The following is a 20557-nucleotide window of genomic DNA, read 5'->3' as shown; positions in this document are numbered from 1 at the left end:
ATCGAGCTTGGCGACTTTAACGCCTGGGTGGGCAAAGAAGGTGTCTTTGGCACTACGGTCGGTAAATTCAGCCTCCACGACGAAACATCCCCAAATGGGATGAGCCTGATTGACTTCGCCGGGGCCCGAAATTTGGTTGTCTGTAGTACTAGATTCCAGCACAAGAAGATACAACAAGCTACCTGGCTGTCTCCGGATCGAAAAGCCACCAACCAGATTGATCATGTTATGATAGACGGAAGACACGTCTCCAGTGTTCTAGACATGCGTACGCTTCGAGGTGTTAACATTGACTCGGACCACTATCTTGTTGCAGCTAAGATTCGCACCCGCCTCTGTGAAGCAAAAAACGCACGTCAACAAACACAAGGAAGGTTCAACGTCGAGAAGCTGCAATCACAACAGACAGAGCTGCAATCACAACGATTTACTACTCAGCTTGTACTCCTGCTCTCTGAGAGCACTCGTCAACAACTCGGTATAAGGGAACTGTGGGACGGTATTTCAAATTCCTTCCGCATTTGCAGACAGAAAAAGAAAGAGGCCGAAATGCATGAGTACGAGGAGCTTGATAAGCTGGCCGACAGGGGTAATGCTCAAAAATTCTACGAAAAAATACGGCGGCTTACTGAAGGTTTCAAGACCGGAGCATACTCTTGTAGAACCCCCAAAAGTGATATAGTCACCGATTCCCAGAGCATACTTAAATTGTGGAGGGAACACTGCTCCAGCCTGCTGAATGGCAGTGAACGCAGAATGCCAGGAGAAGGCGAACCCGATTCCCCAATCGACGACGATGGAGCAGATGTTCCATTGCCCGACCATGAAGAAGTTCGAATAGCAATTACCCGCCTGAAGAACAGCAAAGCGGTGGGGGCCGATGGATTACCGGCCGAGCTATTCAAACACGCCAGCGAAGAACTGATAAGGAGCATGATCAGCTTCTTTGTAAAATATGGTCGGACGAAAGCATGCCCAACGATTGGAATTTAAGTGTGCTCTGCTCAATCCACAAAAAAGGAGACCACACAATCTGCGCCAACTACCGTGAGATAAGCCTCCTCAACATCGCATATAAGGTTCTATCAAGCGTATTGTGTGAAAGATTAAAGCCCACCGTCAACAAACTGATTGGACCTTATCAGTGTGGCTATAGACCTGGCAAATCAACAACCGACCAGATATTCACCATGTGCAGAATCTTGGAAAAGTTCCGTGAAAAGAGAATCGACACATACCACCTCTTCGTCGATTTCAAAGCTGCTTTCGACAGCACGAAAAGGAGCTGCTTCTATGCCGCGATGTCTGAATTTGGTATCCCCGCAAAATTGATACGGCTGTGTAAACTGACGTTGAGCAACACCAAAAGCTCCCTCAGGATCGGGAAGGACCTCTCCGAGCCGTTCGACACCAAATCCAACGCAAGATAAGTCTTGCCAACAGGTGCTACTTCGGACTGAGTAGGCAATTGAGAAGTAAAGTCCTCTCTCGACGAACAAAAACCGAACTATATAAGTCGCTCATAATTCTCGCCCTGCTATATGATGAAGAGGCTTCGACGATGACATCAAGTGATGACTCGACGTTGAGAGTTTTCGAGAGAAAAGTTCTGCGAAAGATTTATGGTCCTTTGCGCATTGGTCACGGCGAATATCGCATTCGCAAATTGAATTAAAAGACAGTGGCTACGCTGGATTGGTCATGTTGTCCGGATGGGCGAAAACACTCCAGCTCTGAAAGTATTCGACGCTGTACACACTTAGGGAAGCAGAGGAAGAGGAAGACCTCCTCCGTTTGAAGGACTAAGTGGAGAAGGACCTGGCTTCGCTTGGAATATTCAATTGGCGCCAAGTAGCGAAAAGAAAGAACGACTGGCGCGCTGTTGTTAACTCGGCTATAATCGCGTAAGCGGTGTCAATTGAGAAGAAGATCTACGATTTTGTCTTTACTTTTTTGTCAAGGAATGTATGTACCAAGTTTCATTACGAGATCTCAATTTTGCAATTTTTTCAAGTTACAGCATGCATTGGCAGATAGACAACCACGGATTTAAACTTGTCATCCTGATCCATATGTCTATATATCTATCTATCTCGATTACTTTTAAGCATACATACAACCGTTGCAAGAATATAAAAAGGCTGATATCGTTTTTCCATAACATCGGAATAGGATATTGAAGAATTATCTTAACTTCCAAGGGAACAAAACATAACGTGTACCACCTACAGCAAAAAAAAAGTAGATGAAATAATAAATAAATGTGAAATTTGTAATAGAGGAAAATGTGACCGCAACCCCACCGTATCGAAATTTCATATCATGGAAACACTGTGTAGAAAATTGTGTATACAGATACTTACGTTAATAGTAAACACTCATTTTAAGTATTTATAGATAAGTTTTCGAAACAAGCTATCTGTTTTCATTTAACTGACATAAATAGCCAAACAATCGGAGGTAAAATTAAAGAATTTTTTTGGGCCGGCTTTAGTATACCATCCCACGATTAAAAAAGGTATGGTTAGATAGAGCTGATGCTCCAGATTAAGAATATATATACTATAGCTGCCGCAAATTTATTGTTTTCGAGATATTTGCATTAAAGTTGAAAATTTCGCAAATTTTATTTTGCAATTTCTCGATTTATAGTAACACTTTTTTTTCATATTATGCACTTTATATACACTTACACTTCACTGCATGGTTTCTACATATTTATTTTATACTAATTATTTATACACTTGATTAAAATAACCATTTTATTTTTTACACAAATTTTATTACCTGCACAATAACATAAGTGTTCCGTGTTGTTAAATAATAAGTGTTGACATATCTACACATTTATTAAAGGAATAAAAATGAATAAAGAATAGGATTAAACCCCAAATACATAAATCATTACCCCTTTCCTTGATATTAAGGAAACGGTAGGTAAAATTCGCGGCCGTGGTAAAACTGTGCAAATAGATGTGAGCAAATTTGGAAAGAGGAAATGTAACAAATACATTCATGTTTTTTACGTAATTAATATAAATTTTCCTATTTTAGGGCGGAGAATCGAAGGCCACAGGGTTCTTGGGATGGTAGAGGATGGGAGTGACGACTTTAGGCTAGAGGTATGTCCCGGCAATGTGAGGTCTGCTGAGGTGCTCATACCTTTAATAGAGAAGCTCATGGCAAAAGGTACTGTTATAGATATATACCGATTGTTGGAAGGCGTACGACTGTCTGTCCAGTCACGGGTATGAACACAGACGGGTAAACCACAGCGACCCGGATAATCCGTTCGTCGGAACTCACACTCAAAGCAGCGAGTCCCAGTGGTAGGTAATTAAAAGTTTCTTTAGCGAGTAAGTATTATGATCAGCAGCAGCTCTACCATACCAATTTTAACTCTGCAATCGTGGGTTGGTATACTAAAGTTTTCCCATTTTTATCAATTAAAGGGCATATAAAAAGTCTATTTTCTATAACGAATTTAATTTAAAAATTGTTCAGGACTTTCTGATCAAAAAAGACATAGAATTTCATGCCACAAATCCAAATAGCCGTACGAGAAATTCCGACGTAGAAAGATTAATAGCACAGCCAGTGAAAAACGTAGAATCGTGGCTCGTTTCAGCTGCCACGATCGATCTTATGGCGCGCAATGTAACTGAACAGTGAAAAACGCTACTCCCTTCTCTCTTTGACGTGGGATGACGTGAGAATTCACGACATTTGGATTTTTGCCGTGGAAACGTGTCAGCTGATTGCTCTCTCACAACGCAGGGTTGCCAATATCGATACACTGTAGTAATTATCAACTTTTATAATTCAATCTGTTCAATATGTTTCAATATGTTTGAAATTTTCATAAAATAACTCAAAATCAGAGTCGAATGCTATTATTTATAAATATGTAAACTATTTTTAATAGTTTGTTTTCAGTTTTGATATTTTATATTGTAAAAAATTGTAATTGAAAACAAAGATGTGCTCAAAACTATATATGCGTATTGGGCAATGGCAACATTGTTGAAATGTAAACAAACAAAGATGGCTGATTTCTGCGTTTTTACCACGTTTTTCACTGTGCACACATTTTGCCGAAGAGGAAGGAAAAAAAAGGAAGTCAGTATCGTTTTTCACTGGCTGTGCTATAAATAACACTCACAGAACGTAAAGGAACAATAAAATTGAAAGAGAAAGCTTCAATCATAACAGAATTGTGTAAAGCTGCAAAATTCTATACCAGATGCGAAGGTTTTATTAAGAATTATGGAAGTGTAAAACATAAAGAAGAGCCAAAATTTATCAAAAGATATTTGAAAAACATTCATTCATCAAATATCAAACGTCATTTATCATTCGAAAATGCTAATATTGTCACTTATATATTTGCATTGACAACAGAATGCCTAATGACAGTTAACATTACGTCAGAGAAACTTGAGCTTTTAACAATGCACCTCAGGGTAGAAAAGGAGAAAACCGGGTAATTAAAACTTGAAGGAAACAAAAGTTAAAATTCATTACTGCAAAGAAATTTCATTGAAGAAAAAGAGAAAAAGTTTGCTTGATGAAAGACTCAGACACACAGGAAGTCAAAGGTTTTTTTGAGTAAATAGTATGGATAATCTTAATTTAATACAAAATTCTAAAATAAGATAGTAGAAGACGATACAGAAACGTATAACTTATTCTTTTCTGAATATTCCAAATAAAAAAGGAGATCGAATTAAGTTTTAGTCTTGAATAGCTTTAGGTATATGCAGTATCCGACAACACAAGATAACTTAACACATTTTTTTATTACTCTTTGAATATTTCTTCCAAGTGTTAAACAATTAAAAAATTGCACACACTGTAGCCTATTCTAGGAGCAGAGCCATGACCAAAAAGTGGTCAAAAGTTACAAGAAAAACTGTGGAGTAGAGAATGCGCCAAGATAAGGTCGCCGAAGGGCAACCAAGGGCGAAGAGAAGAAAATAATCACAGAAGTGAGGAAAGACTCGATTTTTTCAGCAGAGGCTTCAAATTAATATGAACAATTCAATGAAGAATCCGATAAGATGATTATTCTAGCCACTACAATATTAAAAAGCTTTTCATCAGCAAAGAGAACTTGGAAAAAAATATTTTCCCTTATCAAATTCGATTTAAAAAATACGAACGGCATAGAAAAAAGTTGGCGAAAGAGCCATAAGAGGCTGCATAGTAAGTTCATCTAAAGCAGTGGTTCCCAAACTTATTTTGTCTACCGCCCCCATTTTTTCACCTATTTAAAAACCACTATAACTTCAAATTAATTAGTGTGACCTCTATATGTACATATGTATATTAACGGAGAATTCTAAACGAAACTTTTACTATAACCAGCAACTTGAAACCTGAGCGCAGTAGGTAACATACAACGGCGCTTAGGTCTCAAGTTAATTCTTACGGGCTCCACCTGCCAATAAGAAGGATTATTTAAACACTACTTTATAGTATTAAAATAGAGAATATTTTATTAAAAATAAATTTAAAATAATCGATCCATATATAAAAACGAATGTGAAGGATGAATCTGATGCTGTTTAATAAGTTTGTTAATATCAGGTTCCAATTTACTCAAGAACAGTCGCAAGTCGCCACGTTCGGTAACAAGCAAGCGATTTCTATTTTTACGAGTAGTAAGCAGTGTTGTCACAGCACTAGATCCACGTTCACATAAATATGACGATGGGAATGCTATCAAGAATCGTTGAACGATTGACCACAATCCAGGGTACAATTGCGAGATCGGTTTTTGTAGCCAAAATTCTTGGTAACCATTTTTGAACTTGATTTTTATTTCCTCGTTTGTTGTCAATTCTATAAGTTCTTCTTCCAGCTGAGGTGACATTGCTGTGTTGACATTTGAAAACGGATCCAACATCCAGTCTGGTATTTCCAAGTTCAAAATGTCCTGGTATCGTTCGGTGAAGTCAATGTGGAGGTTTTCCAAATGTTGGCAGTAGGCAAACAATTCGTCGTTACTGCATGATACTGGTAAATTCGGAAAATTGTGAAATTCACGTCTGCCCAGATTCTTTTCGTGTAGAAGCAGTTTGGTTGCGAAAGCAGGAACGACGTTTTTTGTTTTAATTAAATTTAGTTTATCGCCCTGCAGTTGGAGATTCATGTCGTTGAACAATTTATACAGGGCTGTCCTGTAAGCAATATCATTCCTTAATGTTATGAGCTTGTCTTGAAATTCTGTACCTTTAGTTTCCAAGAACTCTATAACAGAGTCAAACGGGATGTAGAATCGAGTCAGACAATTGCCTCTTGATAGCTAACGAAATTCAGTATGAAACAACAAACGATTGACAACGTCATTAGTAACACAAAGCTGATGAAATAATCTATCAATCAAGGAGCTGTTGCGGATTTTATTGACTGCTTTGATGACATATTGCAGTGATTGAAATAGTTTTTCACTTACGTTTCTAGCAACTAAATGTTGTCTATGAAAAACGCAATGTACACCAAGGACATCTGGAATTTTATTTTTTAAGTGCGCTATTATGCCTTTATGGCACCCTATCATAGCCGGAGCGCCATACGTTGCAATTGAAGTAATATTTTTCAAAAGAATCTCTTTCACATCGCAAAACTTTTCCAGTATATTGAATATGGTTTCGCCTTTTGTATCGGTCTCTAAATTTCTAGCAAATAATAGTTCTTCATATTTTTTCATCTTTAATAAACCTCAAGACAAAAACAATGCTTCATTAGTTGGTAAAGTGGACTCATCGAGCTGAATTGAGAATTGGCTTATCCTCAGGTGATCGCACAATGATTCTTCAATGTTTTCAGCCATTTCACCAATTCGTCTTTTGCACAGAATTATTACTCAAAGGAATTTTTCGGATAATATCTGCGGCCGGTTTATGAAGCACGGTAGTTATTACGTCATTTATTGCGGGCAATATTAACTCTTCTCCGATGTTATGTGGTTTGCCTTTTTGAGCAATTAACAAAGAGGTATTGTAAAAAGCTCGAAGTCCGTCGTCATCTTGCTTAGCAGCCGCCGAAAATAGTTTTGCTGGCTGAGTATTATGCTGTGATATGAGTCGTGAAAATATGCTACATTCTTGTCTCTCTTATCTGGATGCATTTTATTCAAATGATCTTGCAGTCTTTAAGGCTTCATTGCTTCATTCGAAAATGTTTTTAGACATAGAAGACACAAAGGCGAGGATGGGTTTGTGGGATTTTCAATGAATCTGAATTTAAAGTATTCCGCACAGTATTGCCGTCTCTTCTTTTTTAATTCCGACATTGTTTTGCTTTGAGAAATACGTTTAACTTCGCGAGTAGTGTAAAGGAGGCGTAAGTAATGCTCATCTATTGCGCGCAAAACCACAAATGAATATAAAATAAATATAACATTGTTTATATAGGAATGCTTAAGCACAATTATTATATAGTAGTCCAAAAATATGAATTCTTATTATTCCTAGAAATACATTTGTAAAAAAAGGATCTTTCTCATTTTCGTATTATCTTATTTTTTCCATAAATACATTTGTAAAAAAGGATCTTTATCCTTTTTTTATTTTCCCCAGAAATACCTTTGTAAGAAAGGATAAAGATCCTTTTTTTATTTTCCACATAAAAGATTTAAGGAGTTCAAAAGCTCAAAACGTGCGTTACATCAGCTACCTACGCGACGTCATTTCACAAGTTGTTGTTGAGAGTCGAGAGCTCATGTAGTCGTTGTCTAAGAGGCCTCCTAGCTAAATAAAACTACAAATAACCATCCAGGCCTCTTCACAACGCCCCCATTTTCTTTCTGGGTCTCTTACCGCCCCTTTGGAAAACACTGATCTAAAGCATAATGAAGTTCGAGGTAGAAATGTTTTAGTTTGAGGTTGCCTTAGCTAGAGGTATCCACCACAAACGACGACACTACTTCACTCAACATTTTGAATCAGCAGTAATCGAAAAAGAAATTTAAATTATGATTTTGGTAAACAAAAAATAGTCATACGAACAGATTGGTATATTCATTATATATTTATATGACGAAATCAAAGATAAAATAATACGAAAAAAGTGGGGAAGCCATAACAAACAAGTACGAAAGGGCTATATTCGGGTGCAACCGAGCATTGTATATAATACTCTTGCACCTTGCAAGGATTAGAGCCAGGGAAATACTTTAAAGTGTAAAACGTGAACCAGAGGATCGAAATCCAAGCAACTTGAAATACACATAAGGCTTGTTAGAGAAACGAAAATAATTTTATGTAGCATATTTTATCTATTTTCCCAATACCATATACTAAACAACCACTCATATAAAGTAAAGTCAGACGTATGTATGTTCGAAAATCCTGATATTCGTTATATATTGGCTAGGTCAAGCTTACGCTCAAATTTATTTATTTGCGGCACAGAGATATACTGTTATGAGTAAAACACGCACCTTCAATTTCATTGACAAAATTCACATATTGGCCGATATACATACATATGTATAGGTGCAAAATCACTCGAAAGTTCGAAAATCTCTACATTAGGTATATTGAGGCTACAGGAAGTATTGGCCCTTCCTTTTTGCTTGGAGTACTGGAAAGCGAAAGATCTAGTTAAATTTAAAATTGTGCTATATGAAAGTCGTCATGGTTTTAATTTATTTGGTTATTGATTTATTGTGCTTGTAGTAGTTTTTAAAAATATTGTTATATGAGGAGTAAGCGGGGTTATTTTCAGATTTCCTCTATTTTGGCACTGTCGTTAGTAATTTTTATAACACTTGGATTCGGAAATATGTACTACAAACTTATTAGGGAGAGGGGCCACTCCCATTTTTTCAAAATATTTTTGTCCACACGTGCCCTTTACTACTGGGATCCCCTGTGCTAAATTACAGTTTTATATCTTAACTTAGTCCTTACTTATGGCACTTTATAGGTTTTCGGGTAACAGCGATTTATGGTTGTGACAGTGGTCCACATCGCCCATCTGCAAACTTGTAATTTATGTATATATACATAACTAAATCTATCTGGATTAGTTTTAGGTGATACCTACACTTGTTATGTGAACAAACCAATAATACTTTGTAGTAACAGGTTGCAAGAGAATAAAATAAGTACAAACATACATAAGTGGATATTGACTTACCATATATGTATATGTATGTACCCAGAATTTCGTATATACATACTTACATAAGTTCACAACGGACAATAATATTTCAGTTCTAATTTCATGCCCCTTTTATATAGCAAATATATACATATGTATCTCTCTATACCCTACATTGGTTATAATACTAAATTTTAAATATTTACAAAAGAGTGATCGTAATATTCAGTAAATTATGAGGTACTGTAAAGTATCAGTGAATTTAAAAAAAATACATTTATTACAACGAAAATATAATTTTGACAACTCTACAAAATACATATTATCATTTATTTGTACATGAATATACTATTCCCATTGGCAATTATCTGGCAATACGCCTTGTTCTTTGGCTACCAAAAACAAGCAGAATTACTTACATAAATAATAAGCATAATCATAAATACACACAAACAATTCGTGCATACTTATGTAAATAGCGCTTTGATCTCTGTAACGAGTCAAGTGCACAAAACATAATACGTATGTACACACAAGTCCACGTAATAAGGTGGGTACCTACATACAAAACATTCGGACATCAAATATATTCATTAATAAAAAGCGCAGGTATATATTAGTAATTAACTATTGAAGGATATATTCAATACAAATTAAGATAAAAAAGTACACGGAAATTGTAAATAAAACGAAAAATATTTAGTTACTAGCTGACCCTGCAGCCGTTGTCCTGCGTGAAATTATGTGTTTTGAAATTAAAGGAAAGTTAAATTTATTATTTCATTTTTTTTTTCAATGTAACGCAGCTTGATAAACAACATTTTTTGGTTTTAGTTCCGGTGTACAGAAAGGATGGTTTTCCAACTCGTGAGCACGCCACGGCCGTGTGAAAAACATAATGTAAAATGTCTTCTGCGATGTCATGTTTGTTCGTATCCCATAATTGACGCGGTTTTGAAGGCTGATATTTCGAAGGGATTATCGCGAAAAATGTGCGAAGTTCATTTGCATTTCAGTGATTAACATGTTCCAGCAATTGTAATTGCTGGCTTACTTCTCCAAAACTTGCATACACCGTACCATTCACAGTACGCAATGACTCAAATGAAGTTGAACCGCGTACATTAGTCAATAGCAACCGAACCCATTCAGATTTTTTTTACTAATATACTCACACATTTGCGTTATATCGATAATATACGTATGCATGTGTTAAAAATGGTCATGGTTAAAAAAACCCTAGCTTACATTTCTACACGAGCAACCTTGATATACTTAGTTTAACAAATATACATACATACAAGTGTACATATTTTCTGGAATATTAAGGGTCGCTGATGATGTGGTTAGTACTTATTGTTTTGTGTTTACAAGGATTACTTTAGTTTGTAAACATAAAAATTTAGGCATAAAATCGCTAGTACCTGCGTTAATCACTTGCGCTAAAAAGTATAAAGTAGGGTTTACCAGTATTACGGATTTTATCATGCACGTATGATTAAAGTGAAAGGACATTTCTGTTTATTTTGTGGAAATAAAAAAATAAAATCAAAGTGAAATGGAAGTTAGAAGAGCCCACGTTACCAGAATATGACCCAGAGGACGACAGTGATTCTGATGAAGAACTTGAAGATGCACCAATTGAAACTGGGGAATATTTTATTGCCAGAGATGGTAATGTTTGGTCTTCGAGACAACCATAACCTGTAAGATTCCGTACGCACAACATTCTAAGAAGTGCACACTGTGGACCAGTACGGGCAACGCAAGGTTTGACCATTTCAGAAACGTTCAAATTGATAATGTCAGACGAAATATGCGACATAATTATTCGTGAATAAAATCGAAAGGCAGAGATCATGGATTCCCATAACAGAAAGTGAATTTGATGCATATTTGGGCGTACTTTTGCTAAGTGGCGTTACACATTCTGGTTACGTGCATAGGAAAGATTTGTGGAATACTAAATCACACCAGCACCATAAGCACCATAATATCGTGCTGCAATGAGATTTTGGGAAATTAGCCGCTTTATTCGTTTTGATAACGGAAACACACGCCAGCAACGCAAACAAACTGACAAAGCAGCAACAATATCGGACGTTTTTTTGATGCTAAACAGCTGTCTTCGTAGATATTACGTGGCAGGAGTCAACGTCACCGTAGATGAACAATTGTATGCTTATCGTGGTGGAACTGGCTTCACGCAATACATACCATCAAAACCTGCCAAATATGGGATAAAAGTGTGGTGGGTATGCGACTCCATTTCCTCCTATCTATTGCAGGTACTATCAATATTGTTGAAAGTATAAATAACCAAATTGAATTTAATTTTTCAATGCAGGGACAAATCTATACAGGAATGGCATCGTCTGGTGAACGTGAAAGAAACGTTGGTGAAAGAATAGTCAAAGATTTATGTATTAACCTTTTTGATGGAAGTGGAAGAAATATTGTATGTGACAACTTTTTCACTAGCTACAACTTGGCAAAATCTTTGATGATGGACAATAATTTATCTATATTGGGTACTTGCAACAAAAGGCGTACATTCGTGCCAGCAGCATTTGCCAACCCCAAGGGACGTGAGGCTGAATCGTCAATGTTTGGGTTCTATAATCACGTTACGATGTGCTCGTACGTGCCCAAGAAAAACAAGGCAGTTGTATTATTGTTCACTTCTCATTATACAACTGAAAAGTCTGGTCCTAAGAAGAAGCCATTGCTTATATTGGACTACAACAAAACCAAAGGTGGAGTTGATAGCATGGACATGTGCTTGTCCGAATATAGTACCAAGCGGCGCACAAATAGATGGCCTTTGGCTTTCTTTTATAATATTGTGGACGTTGCTGCGATTGCTGCATACATAATATACGTTGACAACAACACTCACCTGAAGTCATATACAAGCCGCCGTAGGATGTTTGTCCATCAGCTAAGTGAGCAACTATGCAAGCCAGAAATAGAGAGAAGGGCGAATAACAGCAGAATATCCAGAGTTTTTTCAACGCGCAACGCCATCGAAGCCATGATAGGTAGGCCCATCCGAGTTGTGGATGCTGGAGCACATAAAGCGGAGGAGCGTGATAGTACGGGACGCTTAAAAGTAAAGGGGAATTGCTACATCTGCTGCAAACGACGCCCTACTCGTAAAGCATGCACATTATGCAACAAACCAGTGTGCGCAGAGCATTCCAAACTCTTGCCGCAATGCGATAGATGTAATTGAATTTCAATAATTTTAAATTTTTTCGTAGTTTTGTTAATATTTTTTTCATAAGTATTTTATAATCTATAATAATTTTTATGCCATATGTATTTTTTTCACTGAAAATAAACTATACTTTTCAAATAATATCATATTTGCATGCGTTTTACTATACATATGGTATGGTATACCCAGGTAGGTAAGGGTGCAACTTTGTAAATGGGCTTTATCTACCAAACGGATGATCCAATCCTAACCAAAATTGGGATATTGCGTGAAACAGTTTTCGCTAGGATATCACCAAATTTCAAGTCGATCCGATTATCCAGTTCAGAGCTACAGCGTTTTGAAAACGCAAAACATACCCAGGTATGTTGCCGTTGACATAAGGGTTAACTGTGCTGGGTAAGCTGGAAAGCTCAAAGTTGTTCTTTGGAAAATTAGGTTGAAATACCTTTTCTAAGTGATTTGCAAAACAATTAGCATTTTCCTCGTCACTTCGAGCCCAATTTCCACCCAACTTGGAGTCAATTAATGGCTTCATGGCCTTTCGGCTTACCAAAGGGAATTTCGCTTCCTTGAATTTGGACACAGTTTCTTTACATACATTTCAGTGTTAACCACTTTTTTAATTAGCGTATAGCAGACTTCAATTGAAGTTGAGTGGAAAGGAGCGATTTATCTGCCATTCACGTCATTCAAGCCTTTTTCATTTACAAGCTTTCTATTTCCCTATTAGTATATCTGGGACCAAGCAGCTTATAGTTTTTGTTTGGGGTTGCTACGACAGCTGCGCTAGTTATTATATCATTGAATACTCTTATGCTTTTGTCAATATCTCTTCCTTTATTTACATATTTTGTATTCAATATTAATGTGGCTACTAACGTATTTTTTATATTTTAGCCAATTCGTTTTATAAGAAGTTAGACCCACTTTTGGATTAACGAATATGGGTTGTTCACATAACTTTATCAATACAGGAGAGTGATCAGAAAATAGATCAGTACATGTATCATCTGTTATGTGCGATTTACCTATATATTTGGTGACAGCAAAATCAATTAATCTGGTATTTTCTTACGATCACTAGACCAATATGTAGGCTTACCAGGAGATCTTATTTCAAGGTTATTGCGCCTATTTATATGAGTTTGATATAGCTGCCGTCCTTTTGGATTAATTAGTCGTGAGCCCCAATACATGTGTTTTGCATTGTTATCTCCACCTGCTAGAAATCTATGTATACCAGTTCCAAAAACCTCTTTAAATTGGTTGTCTGTAATTTTAAACTGATGTGGGCCGTCAAGTTTAACTCCCCGCAGCGATTTTTTATAGATATTGTTGTAGCTTGTACGTATCACGGTATAAATAAATTGTTTTTGTTCGTAAGATGAGTTTCTGACAAAAGCATAACATCTATATTATTTTCATCCAGAAATCTAATGAGCTCCAATTTATGTTGGTTAACACCGTTAGCATTCCATATACAAATGTTCAATACACTCATTATTTAATTAAAAAAGTTTGCAACATTTGGTTTTGTGATTTTATTATCTCTTGAATCATATTTTGCATTGTAGATAAAAATTGTGTCATACATTGGGTAAGGTTGAAAATCATAGTTTCAACGCTTCCATTTGGTTGGTTTTGGGGCAAATGCATTTGTGCAGTGTTGTCTTTCACCATGTTTGCATAGCTCCTTTGTGTAGCATTATTTTTTATAGTACCCGGGTTTGAAACATTGACAGGAATTTCAATAGTTTCGTTAGGAGGAATATTCATCATTTGATTACGACGTGATTGAATTCCGACAGACAATTTCGTTTTTAAGTCTTTATATATAAGGCAGCTCTTATAGATTACAGTGTGATATCCCCCACAATTAAGTTTTATTTAAATCCTCTTTTTTAAGGGTAAATTTTGATTTGGGATGTAAATCTTCACACACCACTGCGTGCAATAAGCTTTCGTGTGTCCATACTTTCGGCATTTTGTGCATTGTACTGAACCATTTTTCTTATGTGGTTCCTCAACGATGATTCTGCGATAGAGCAGATGTTTTAAATTGTAAATCAGATGCTTTTCATTTTTTTTAGTTGGTTAGAATTTGGCATCAATTATATTTTGAACATTGGCTGTGGTACTTTGTTTCTATTAAATATATTAACAACAGTTTTGATACCAAAACCGCATTCTGCCAGTGATTCTTTGACTTCACTAGAGTCTACGGCGGACTCCATACCCTTAATTAAAAACATTAGGTGCTTAGAGCTTTTCAGTTGATGCGAATAATAATTCTTGTTTATATTTGAGAAAACTTTAACGATTTCCACAAAACTTTATGTATATTGCCTTTTTTCAAAGGCACTATTTGAAAATTGTTAGTACCTACAATTTCACTTAATTTCGCAACAGAGTATTACTGCTACGCTCGCGAAATATATTGGAGGTGGTTTGGCCTTAACGACTGTGGTGGTACTCTTCTCATCGTCGTCTGAACCATTGCTTAGTATGGCAAATCTGTTACCATTTAGGATTTCTGGCTTTTTACCATTAGGCGTGCCTGGTTGAAATTTTTTTGTATTGACCGCTGATTTCACTGGACTTAATTTCCTTTTTACGTTAATATAGCAATAGCCAGACTGAACAGACGGCCCTTTTTGCTTGGTCCATTCTCACCTTGCATTTGGTTTCCTTCGCTGTCCGGGTGCTTGCTGATACCTGCATACTGGTTGCTGTCAGCGCATTTGTTGTTGCCCGATTGCTGTTATCTGCTGCTTCTGCTGACTGCACTTGCTTAGTTGCCCTTTCAGCTGATCGCTACGATGATTATTTTTTTTTTTTTTGCTAAAAGTTGCTGTTGCTGGCTCGACAAAACTAAAGTAGGCATTTAAAGAATGCCTACCGCCTTGCTGGTGAGGTTGAGCAGCACTCATTTTTGTTTGTTCAATTATTTTTCTTTTTTGTTTTTACTTTTTGTTTCGTACACAATTTGTTTATGTTTAATAATAACAATTTGTGTGTACTGTTTGCTATTTGTTTGTTTTCTATTTAATTTTCTTTTTTGTTTTCTTACTTTTTGCTTGTTTGCTGTTTTCTAAACACAGAATTCACGTAGCGAATTAAAATTACAATACTCAAATTCTCTCAGCATGAAAATTACAAGAACTCTTCATAATGGTGAGAAAATGAATGAAATTGCATTAAAATCCCGTTCACTCCCCATATAACGGCACTGTTCAAAACTACTAAAAGCGCGATAAATCAATAACTAAATACGTCAGAGACATTCAATTTTACCACCCAGTTGGTATGAGAGATTCTGGGAGTCGGTGTGCAAATTAGACGGTGGGCGTGGCACCGCCCACTTTGTGGGGAAATCCCAATTTTAAATTCCAGTTGATTCATTCAGTTTCCAGTATACAAAATAATAAGCAATCAATATAGACCCCGGTACCTATTGTTGATTCTGATCGAAAATGTCGACCAATGTGTGATATGTAATACTTACTTAATTTTACTGCTTTTGGAGAGAATCAGATCGCAAAATTATGTTGCTTTAGTGTTCATTTGGAATATCTGCGACTCTGCTAGAGGCCGAACTGCATATTCTGCCTTGAAATTACCATTAAACATGCAAACACGAATGTCAAAAATAGCGCAATGGCCAAGATCTATCAGGTATGAAAATTGATTATTTGCGATGAATGCACAAGGGCCCATAAGAGGTCCTGGACAGAACGTTGAAAGATCTTCGTGAAAACCAAAATATTTTTGGTGGGGCAATGATTCTGTTGTCAGGTTCTTTTTGTCAGATTCTTCAAGTTATTCCCCGATTAACTGTTGCTGATGAACTAAATGCATGTCTGAAATCGACGAACTTATGACAGTACGTAAAGACACTCCAATTAACAACTAATGCGATTATTTTTGCAACAAGATGAGTCTGCAAATGTGTTGGAAACAGTTGTTACACATTGGAAATAATAAAATCGCACTGGACATATCGACCGGACTCATCACATTTCGCATAGATTTCTGTCACATCACCTAATCAAAAGATGGCCTTATTCAGCGTGTATTCCCAGATATAGTGCAACAGTTTAATCATAATTGGCTGGGAAAACGGATAATATTGGCGGCGAAAAGTAGGGATATGGAAAATCTCAATGCGGCCATGCAGAATTTTCTTTCAGAACAGTTGGTTTCCTTCAAATCAGTCGACACCGTTATGAAGCAGCTTGACGTACTTAACTACCTCACGGAGTTTTTAAATTAACCGGAATTACTACCTCACAATTTGCAGTTAAAAGTAGGATTAGTTGTCATCAGGCTACGAAACATTAATCAACCTCGACTGTGCAATGAAACAAGACTAACTGTGAAAAAGCTAATGAATAACGTCATTGAAGAAAAAATAAAAAAATGAAAATACGAAAGAGAGGATATCTTGATTACGCGGATACCAAGGATTCCAACAAATTTACCATTCAATTTTAAACGCTCACAATTTCCAGTACGACTACGTAACTAAATAAATCGTTAGCGGAATTAACTTGGAGCTTCCCTGTTTTACGCACGGACAGTTATACGTCGCGTGTTCGCGCGTTGGAAAACCGTATTTACGCACCTCATAACAAAACATTTAATTTATTTTCAAATTTCAATTGATTAAGAGAGTATATCACAACAGTGTGAGTCGTCAATATCAAATTTAAACCCTATAAATAGCCAGTAATTCAGAAAAACTCGCTTTTATAAGTAAGAAACATCATTAAAAATATTTTTTTTATTAAAAACGGATTCGTTTTGTTTATTTTTAAATTATTTTAATGAAAAGTTTAGGTCTTTTATCTATCGATTAAGGCAGTTCGAAATCTGCCGGGTCAGCTAGTATTTCTATAAGTATTGGGTATTTGGGGGCTAAGTAAAGCACTTACCCGAATATAAAAAAAATCTCGACTACAAATGTTAGTTCAAATTAGATTGCATATTATTTTATTTTTGAAAACATTAAATTTCACTTACATAAGATGTCTAGGTTGAAAACAGGGCTTTGTCCTTCTCCTTCTGTATTATATCCAATACACGAAAAGTTGCCACCACTTGCTTTATTAACACCTTGTAGAACCAATGAATGATTGCTTATGATAACACCTTGTGATATATTAGTTGGTAATACGTAACCCTGAAAACGGATTTTAAAATAAGAATTGGTATAGTAATAACGAAGTTTATAATTTGAATAATAATATAGGAGTATAGTATGCTGAAAAACTTTATATTCTTAAATATACATAGTTTCAAATAGAGTTAAAAAGGGTAAAACTCGGGTTAAACCAGTGGTTCCCAAACTTATTTTGTCTACCGCCCACTTTGAGAATAAATATTTTTTTAGCGCCCCCATTTTTTCACCTATTTAAAAACCACTATAACTTCAAATTAATTATTGTGACCTCTATATGTACATATGTATATTAACGGAGAATTCTAAACGAAACTTTTACTATAACCAGCAACTTGAAACCTGAGCGCAGTAGGTAACATACAACGGCGCTTAGGTCTCAAGTTAACTCTTACGGGCTCCACCGGCCAATAAGAATGATTATTGAAACACAACTTTATAATATTAAAACAGAGAATATTTTATTAAAAATAAAACTAAAATAATCGACCCATATATAAAAACTAATGTGAAGGATTAATATCCGGTTCCAATTTACTCAAGAACAGTCGCAAGTCGCCACGTTCGGCAACAAGCCAACGATTTCTATTTTTACGAGTAGTAAGCAGTGTTGTCACTGGACTAGATCCACGTTCACATAAATATGACGATGGGAATGCTATCAAGAATCGTTGAACGATTGACCACAATCCAGGGTACAATTGCGAGATCGGTTTTTGTAGCCAAAATTCTTGGTAACCATTTTTGAACTTGATTTTTATTTCCTCGTTTGTTGTCAATTCTATAAGTTCTTCTTCCAGCTGAGGTGACATTGCTGTGTTGACATTTGAAAACGGATCCAACATCCAGTCTGGTATTTCCAAGTTCAAAATGTCCTGGTATCGTTCGGTGAAGTCAATATGGAGGTTTCCAAATGTTGGCAGTAGGCAAACAATTCGTCGTTACTGCATGATACTGATAAATTCGGAAAATTGTGAAATTCACGTCTGCCCAGATTCTTTTTGTGTAGAAGCAGTTTGACTGCGAAAGCAGCAACGACGTTTTTTGTTTTAATTAAATCTAGTTTATCGCCTTGCAGTTGGAGATTCATGTCGTTGAACAATTTATACAGGTCTGTTATTTAAGCTATATCATTGTTTAATGTTATGAGCTTGCCTTGAAATTCTGTATCTTTAATTTCCAAGAACTCTATAACAGAGTCAAACAGGTTGTAGAATCGAGTCAGACAATTGCCTCTTGATAGCTAACGAAATTCAGTATGAAACAACAAACGATTGACAACGTCATTAGTAACACAAAGCTGATGAAATAATCTATCAATCAAGGAGCTGTTGCGGATTTTATTGACTGCTTTGATGACATATTGCAGTGATTGAAATAGTTTTTCACTTACGTTTCTAGCAACTAAATGTTGTCTATGAAAAACGCAATGTACACCAAGGACACATCTGGAATTTTATTTTTTAAGTGCGCTATTATGCCTTTATGGCACCCTATCATAGCCGGAGCGCCATACGTTGCAATTGAAGTAATATTTTTCAAAAGAATCTCTTTCACATCGCAAAACTTTTCCAGTATATTGAATATGGTTTCGCCTTTTGTATCGGTCTCTAAATTTCTAGCAAATAATAGTTCTTCACATATTTTTTCATCTTTAATAAACCTCAAGACAAAAACAATGCTTCATTAGTTGGTAAAGTGGACTCATCGAGCTGAATTGAGAATTGGCTTATCCTCAGGTGATCGCACAATGATTCTTCAATGTTTTCAGCCATTTCACCAATTCGTCTTTGCACAGAATTATTACTCAAAGGAATTTTTCGGATAATATCTGCGGCCGGTTTATGAAGCACGGTAGTTATTACGTCATTTATTGCGGGCAATATTAACTCTTCTCCGATGTTATGTGGTTTGCCTTTTTGAGCAATTAACAAAGAGGTATTGTAAAAAGCTCGAAGTCCGTCGTCATCTTGCTTAGCAGCCGCCGAAAATAGCTTTGCTTCACTTGGCTGAGTATTATGCTTCTTCTCTAGGTCGTGAAAATATGCTACATTCTTGTCTCTCTTATTTGGATGCATTTTATTCAAATTATCTTGCAGTCTTGAAGGCTTCATTGCTTCATTCGAAAATGTTTTAGACATAGAAGACACAAAGGCGAGGATGGGTTTGTGGGATTTTCAATGAATCTGAATTTAAAGTATTCCGCACAGTATTGCCGTCTCTTCTTTTTTAATTCCGACATTGTTTTGCTTTGAGAAATACGTTTAACTTCGCGAGTAGTGTAAAGGAGGCGTAAGTAATGCTCATCTATTGCGCACAAAACCACAAATGAATATAAAAAAAAAATATAACATTGTAAGCACAATTATTATATCATCTTCTTAATTGGCGTAGACACCGCTTACGCGATTATAGCCGAGTTAACAACAGCGCGCCAGTCGTTTCTTCTTTTCGCTACGTGGCGCCAATTGGATATTCCAAGCGAAGCCAGGTCCTTCTCCACTTGGTCCTTCCAACGGAGTGGAGGTCTTCCTCTTCCTCTGCTTCCCCGGCGGGTACTGCGTCGAATACTTTCAGAGCTGGAGTGTTTTCATCCATCCGGACAACATGACCCAGCCAGCGTAGCCGCTGTCTTTAATTCGCTGAACTATGTCAATGTCGTCGTATATCTCGTACAGCTCATCGTTCCATCGAATGCGATATTCGCCGTGGCCAATGCGCAAAGGACCATAAATCTTTCGCAGAATTTTTCTCTCGAAAACTCGTAACGTCGACTCATCGGTTGCTGTCATCGCCCAAGCCTCTGCACCATATAGCAGGACGGGAATTATGAGGGACTTATAGAGTTTAGTTTTTGTTCGTCGAGAGAGGACTTTACTTTTCAATTGCCTACTCAGTCCGAAGTAGCACCTGTTGGCAAGAGCAATCCTGCGTTGGATTTCCAGGCTGACATTGTTCGTGGTGTTAATACTGGTTCCTAAGTAGACGAAATTATCTACAACTTCAAAGTTATGACTGTCAACAGTGACGTGAGAGCCAAGTCG

The 20557-nt window shown here is 36.5% G+C and overlaps 1 protein-coding gene across 2 annotated transcripts in view; it reads right to left on the bottom strand.

The window, feature by feature from the left end:
- LOC120780465 (nephrin-like) overlaps nucleotides 1–20557 on the bottom strand; it is a 791640-nt gene that overhangs the window by 315209 nt on the left and 455874 nt on the right. For both annotated transcript variants that reach the window (XM_040112743.1, XM_040112744.1), the window contains exon 7: nucleotides 17357–17516. In XM_040112743.1, the coding sequence (XP_039968677.1) occupies nucleotides 17357–17516 (160 nt within the window). The remainder of the gene's footprint in view (nucleotides 1–17356; nucleotides 17517–20557) is intronic.

The sequence above is a fragment of the Bactrocera tryoni genome, unplaced genomic scaffold (genome assembly GCF_016617805.1).
Source record: "Bactrocera tryoni isolate S06 unplaced genomic scaffold, CSIRO_BtryS06_freeze2 scaffold_25, whole genome shotgun sequence".
NCBI lineage: Eukaryota > Metazoa > Arthropoda > Insecta > Diptera > Tephritidae > Bactrocera > Bactrocera tryoni.
The sequence above is the reverse complement of the archived record's forward strand: the minus strand, read 5'-3'. Positions and strand labels throughout refer to the sequence as shown.